Below are 6,728 nucleotides of genomic sequence, written 5' to 3'. Positions count from 1 at the left end.
CTATTTTACTCCTTACTAAGCCATTCAATTAAAAAGTACAGGATAAGTTGTCTTCCTCATTTAGGGCCTACACACCAAAAAGGCTGACTCTTTTATAAGACATATAAAAGTCTAGGGTTATACAGAATGTAAACAAAACCAGTATTTTTACTTTCTTCTAAGTCCCAGGATGATATTTAGCAAAAAAAAAAAGACAAAAATGTTATATAGAAATGACTTAGCACTGGTTCTAATACACATAAGAATTGCACATGCTGTACTCTGCAATTTATTTTTATGTCTGACTACTGAGCAGCAAACTGTTTTCATGTCTAAAAACTCTGCAAAGAAAAATCAAGTGACAATGAGTTTTTTTCAAAACAAACATAGCTGCTTCTCATTACAAACCATCATATTCTTTGTTTTAATGGCATGACACATGAAAAATTAAGAGGCAGGTTTTCGTCAAAGGAAAATAATACCTGGTTACTGAAAGTTGCCTGACAAAATACAAGCTGTTAGTAGTTTAAAAGGCTACTCTGGACAACAGTACTTTGAACATTAACAGTCAAGGCACTTGCCCCATGAGCGGTGTTTTTCAGATTTGACAAGCCAAATCTAGTTTTGATGGAAGAGTCACTGGCTTGAAAGTGGAATTGAACCCAAGAGAGCCAACAAATCATCCACTGGTTATTATATTAATAATAATAAACAGCATCTACTATGGTACATTCATTTCTGACTTCTTGCATGTACTAACATAGTTCTATGATTAGAAGAGATCAACAAAACAACTTGTGGCTCTTCCTTCAGATAAATAAGATTTTGTAGCCCTTTCACATACCAGGTTGCTCAAAAGGCTGATTATATGCACACATTGTGATAATCTGGGCAGCCACAATGACTGGCATTCTACCTGGCTCTACCAGCTGGTACTTTACTACAGAATATCAAATTAAGGGTGTATGAATGAATCATGTCATATCAAAGTGTTGCCCTTTACTGCTTCTGTGGATTAAAAATCACTTTTTCCTGTTGCCGACAGTCTCTAATCTCGTTGTCTTCAATTACCAGGTCAGGCATAGTTTTGTTGGAGGAAAAAAAAAAAAGGTAATCTATTGCCCCTGAGGTCCTAAATGCAGGGTAATGCAGAATGAATCAGCTGAGCTTTCTATAGAACATGCACTGCACTAAGATGTAAGTCTTCAAGAATCCATAAAATATCCCAATTTAAAAACATTTATGAAGTCAAAAACTAGTAGGTAAAAAGATCAATTGCTTATGTTGAGAGTTTACAAATGCTACACATATACATTTTTCTCCAGCTACAAAACTATAGGCTTTTCTCTTGACTCTTTTTAAAAACTCAATGGCATCACTAAGGATTGAGAAGAGAGGCACTTGTTACTGTTTAATAAAGTTCAGTTTGGGGGATATTCAGTGACTTTTTACAGACTGATGTAACCCAGCCCTGAGTGAAAGGATTACATAACCTGAAGTGAAATAGTCACATCCTCTCTTTTCAAGTGACATTATTGGTGCCCCCACAATTTTTCAATATTTCCTTTTGCAAATTCCACTGGTTATATTACTTCAATCATGCTGTTTTTCTAAAATGGAAAGATATGGGGTTCTTAAAAAAACAAAAACAAAAAAACTCTGCTAATGGTTTTAAATACTATCCACTTAAACCTCAAAGGACAATCTGGACCACTTTTAGATTCTTCTTCCAAGACTTTGTCTTGAAAAAGACAACTCTTTGAGTATTTAAATGTAGTAGTAAGATGAATTTGCTCCTGGTGGATGCTCATGCAACCCTTTAATGTCAGGAAGAAGTCTATGTTCTAACTGTGGTCTCTTTTTTCTACAATTATTTCTAAATAAAACTCAGGAAAGTTTGTTGCTGCACGTGGTGTTTCTGACCAAATCAAATAACATGTAAAAGGATCATTATTCATTCACTGTTGTCATCTTTGGAGATAAATGACACTAAATGATGATGTTGTGACACCTAAGGAGCCATAGAGGGCCATCTCAACCCCTCTCAATGTTAATCTGCTCCTTCACTGGCATAGAATTAAAGTTTTAGTTGAACTATATAGAAATGTCTATCCTTGGATCAAGTAGCATTTAAAAGCTTCAGCAGGGTCAAATACAAAACATTATTTCTCTTGCCAAAGTTGAAAGCATAGGTCAAAATGACTCCAGGTGTACTGGCAAGCTTTGGAAATATAAAACACACAGCTTCTGAAGCTTTTAAATGCTGCTGTCTTGCTGTGTAGTTGTTAATTACATGGCTACATTTGGTTTTAAATTTTCTTCTTGTAACATGTTTACTGTGAAAAAAGATACTCCTGATCTAAGTGGCCATCAAAACATTTAAAATTTAAAGAACCAGTGCAGTTATTTCCTGAATAGCTTCCATAGTCAATATACTCCTGACCATTTTGTCTACTATAGTCATAATCCGAATTGAATTTGAAATAGTTATAATTACATCCTCTAAACATTCTTGAATTCTGGTTATATTCTGACTTCCAAGGAGTCCCTCTTCTTCTGTGAAAATTACCAAAATAGAAAGACCTAGCACTTCTTGATGACATTATGGGCACCTGAGAGGGCCCATAGTTCACTCTCTGATCCAATGTACTATCACTAAACCTCCTCTCTAGATAACTGGAACTGGGTTCCTGGTAGTAATCTTCATCAAACAAGTATTTGGGGGCTAGCTGTTCCTTCATTTGGCCATTGTTGTTTTCACGTGTAATGAAATGATTTTCACCCCCACACCATGAACATATCCATTTTGGTTCATACTCAGACTTCCTGCCTGGTGTCCTAAACCTGTAATTAGAGTATTTTTCCTCACGATCACTCTTCCACTTTGAAAAAAAGGTCTGCTGACTCAACCTTGTATTTTGTTTGCGCGTGATCATTTTGTCAGTGTCAAGAGGTTCTTTTTCTGAGAAACTATGAAATGTGGCCACAGATTTCTCTTTCTCCTCTTTGTTTATACTAAGGGTTTCACTGAAGCATTCAGAATCACTACTAATTTCCTCTAAGAAATCTGTCAACTGTAAATCTAAGTCTATTGACTCGTGGGGTGTGGACACTTGGCTTTTCCTTGTGGATTTGGAATCTTCAATATAAGTATGAGTCTTTTCCAACAGATAGCTGTTTCCATCAGTTGGGGACAGCTGACCACCAGCTTTATGGGCTGTCTCCTGGCAATGAGTTTTAAACCCATTAGTACATTCTTTGGCATAATCTACTTTTCCTCGTTTATGCTCAGGATCCTGAGTACAAATGTTTGATGAGTAATCATTTTCTTGAACCTGTTCATTCCTTTCCAGGTTTTCCCCTTGGCTCGAATTGATTGAGTGATGCCTACGCTTTCTCAAACTAATCTGAAATCCATCTCCCTTAGTTTGGACATCCCTCTGCCACTGACATGTGCCTGCTACCTGACTTGGTTCTAGGCAGATACGACTATATTGTGGAGCTTCATAATAATTGAAAAGATAGTCAAAAAATGCATCTGTTTCATGGATCTTAGGTTTCCTGCCTTGGCCTCTCCCAGATAATTTGGAACAGGATTCACTAGAACCATGGTGATCTCCATTTTCAGGAGACTGGCCTTTAGTTATCGTAATCTCCAAGGAGTTATGCTCAAAAAACAAACCGAATTCATATTCATATTCTTCATCACTTAATAATATTCCAGTTCTCTGTTTTCTAGAGGAATACCTTAAATTTTCTTCCCCAAGGCAGTGGGAAGATTTCTGTAAGTGATCCCTAGTTACTTTCTTCATTTTTTGTTTTTGCTTATTGTCTGACTTGGCAACCTGAATATTTTGACATTTCCTCTTGATTTTGAAGATGCAGAGTGTTTAGCTCTTCTTCCTCCAGAGTTTTCAATGTGTTCCCTCGAGAAGCATTAGCTTTGGTGCCAATAATGTCGACCTCCTGTGGGTTAAACTGTGTGGATCCCTTCAAAGAAAAAGATTAAAAATCTCTCATGAAAAACTAAACAGATTAAAAAATTCCAAAGAAAAATTGTGCTTTCTGACATTGTTCTGAAGAGACTTCTAATACCTGGGATAGATCCAAATTAGGAACAATATTGCACTGAGGAAATAGAAGGCAAAATTAAATGTCTTAGTCTAATATGAACTGTTTTGAGTAGGTCTATGCCCATGCTTATGTGAGAAGGCACCACACTTTACATAGCCTTCAAAGCACATGACTCTTTTCTCACTTGTTTGAAAATCAATGTGCCTGATGTTCCAGGTATTGTGCTAGGAGCTGGAGATACAAAAAGGAAAAAGAAATGATCTACAGCCCTCCCAGAAAAATCCCAGTACAAGAAAAGACTGACGGGTGAAATGTGTATCTAAAAGGGTCCACTAGCTTAAAAGATAAACTGTCTTTCTTTTCATACCAGCCTCTTACTATGGACTGCAGGTAAGGCTGTCTCTGAGTTCCCTCCCTATCCCCCTGTGCTCAGTAAAAAGCAAGGTAGCAAGTAGCAAATGTGGCCGTGATCATGGTTCTATCTGCAATCATGTCTGCAGTGCTATCTGCTCTCCATAACCGCACAGCAGGTGAAAGGTGCTGCCCACAGGCCCCATCCTGCTGGAGGCTTTGTACTGTGCTCCCACTGACACCTGACACACATCAGAGCACAGTGCCTACACACTACCTGGGATTAGAACCTGGGACTGCATAATGGATATTAGTATTTACGAGGCCAAGAAATCAGACACCACACACATAGAGATAGATTCTTTAGGAGGAGTCACCCTCAGAGGTCATTAAGGAAAATGAAAAGAGATCCAGCTAGCCTTATTATCAATGTAAATGTGACATTTTTCTGATCCTGATTTCACTAAGTTTGATTGTCCACACTAATGAGAAAAAGGGCAAGATTGCAAATATACATAAAATTTATGTAATCCTAATGGCATTTACTATTCATATTTTAAAACACTGAATATGGATTTTTAAATGAACACTTTGGCAGCTTTTCTGGCTTTTAATCCAGGACATCTGCAGAATCTGGCTATCTTTAAGAGGTCAGGAAGGGGGAGAAACACCTTCCAAAAATGAAACTCTCCAAACATAACAATTGCTCTGTGAGGTGAGAAATTTCTTATCAAATAGTTTAAGACTAGACTATCATGAGCTTGTTACAAGTCTCCAAAGACTCTACCAAACCTACTGCAGATGAGTGGAAAAGTAAGGTTAATAACACCTAACATCCACCCCCCATCCGTTTCTTCCCTCTGGCATTTTTCTGTTACATCCATTAGAAACTTAGAAAAGTAGACACACTAGCTAAATGTCTGGGTAATACTGTCCTGACGTTTAGAAACACAAAGAGAGAGAGAATGAGAGAGAGAGAGAGTCAAATGGAAGAGTTGGGACGCAACTCCTTTAGAGAATGTGGATATCCCTTTTGTAAATCTACTATTGGGTTATTAGAGGTCAGCCTATTAAAATAAGCCCCAGTGGATGCAATGAGTCTTCCATGGAGTGAATTTTCAATAGACCACTGCTCAAATGCAAAGGTAATGTCTCAGAAAGGTGAGTACCTACCAAACTTGAAGAACATTTCGGCAATAGCCTTCCTGAAATGTTCCTCAGGAGTACACTTAGGAACCGAAGTGCCTCAACTCACCTCTGAGATACTAGGTACTTCCTCTCCTCCCACTCCTCTGAAGAGTCTGGCTCTTGAGGTGCCTCAGCTTTGGCTTAGGGCTTCTGTTTCCTGAAAATTAGAACTGTCTCAGTTAGGCCCTTATGGGAACGTGGGGAAAGGGAAAGAAGGGACAATTACGTAAGTCAGAACTTGGCCAAAAGTCAGAGGATTATCTAAATTGGATGTTCAGCCTGGATTTGGGGGAGACTAGTTATATTTATTAGGCTCAAGCTCTGGCCAAGTTTCACAGACATGACCTCAAGTAATTCCTATCACTCCACTGGTAAAAAAGAAAGGGACACATGGAAGGGTATTCTTTATCTCCTTTTTTTTTAGACAGAGTCTTGCTCTGTCACCCAGGTTAGAGTGCAGTGGCACAATCATGGCTCACTGTAGCCTCAGACTCCTGGGCTTAAGTGATTCTCCCGCCTCACCCTCCTGAGTAGCTGGGACTACAGGAGTGTGCCACCACGCCTCACTAATTTTTTTTTTTTTTTTTTTAATTTTTGTAGAGACAGGGTTTCCCCGTGTTGCCCAGGCTGGTCCTGAACTCTTGGCCTCAAGTGATCCTCCCACCTCAGCCACCCAAAGTGCTGGGATTACAGGCGTGAGCCTGCTTATCTCCTTTTCTGAATGGCTACAATTTATATGAAAGAATAAAAGAATAAACATGCATGAGGAAGGGCCAGGAAGTAAAATTAATTTTCAAAGCTCCATAGTTTTTGGCTCATCTGTACTCGACTGGCAACCTTTGGCAATCCAATAGCCCCTTCTAGACTCAAACTCCTGAACTGGACATCAACAATAAGCTCAAAGAAATAAATACAAAGAGGCCAGGTGCGGTGGCTCACGCCTGTAATCCCAGCACTTTGGAAGGCCGTGGCGGGCAGATTACCTGAGGTCAGGAGTTCAAGACCAATCTGGCCAACATGGCGAAACCCCGTCTCTACTCAAAATACAAGAGAGAGAGAGAGGAAGGAAGGAAGGAAGGAAGGAAGGAAGGAAGGAAGGAAGGAAGGAAGGAAGGAAGGAAGGAAGGAAGGAAGGA

The 6,728-nt window shown here is 39.0% G+C and overlaps 1 protein-coding gene across 1 annotated transcript in view; it reads right to left on the bottom strand.

Moving 5' to 3' along the window:
* Positions 1–2,312: 2,312 nt before the first annotated feature.
* The window catches only part of LOC105516487 (A-kinase anchor protein 17B-like), an 8,119-nt gene continuing 3,703 nt past the window's right edge, over positions 2,313–6,728 (bottom strand). Inside the window, 2 exon segments of the mRNA XM_011948715.1 lie at positions 2,313–3,647; positions 3,817–3,969. Coding sequence (XP_011804105.1) covers positions 2,313–3,647; positions 3,817–3,969 — 1,488 coding nt within the window.

Source organism: Colobus angolensis, unplaced genomic scaffold (genome assembly GCF_000951035.1).
Source record: "Colobus angolensis palliatus isolate OR3802 unplaced genomic scaffold, Cang.pa_1.0 Scaffold282, whole genome shotgun sequence".
Lineage (NCBI taxonomy): Eukaryota > Metazoa > Chordata > Mammalia > Primates > Cercopithecidae > Colobus > Colobus angolensis.
Note: the sequence above shows the minus strand (reverse complement) of the source record. Positions and strands in the feature narration are given on the sequence as shown.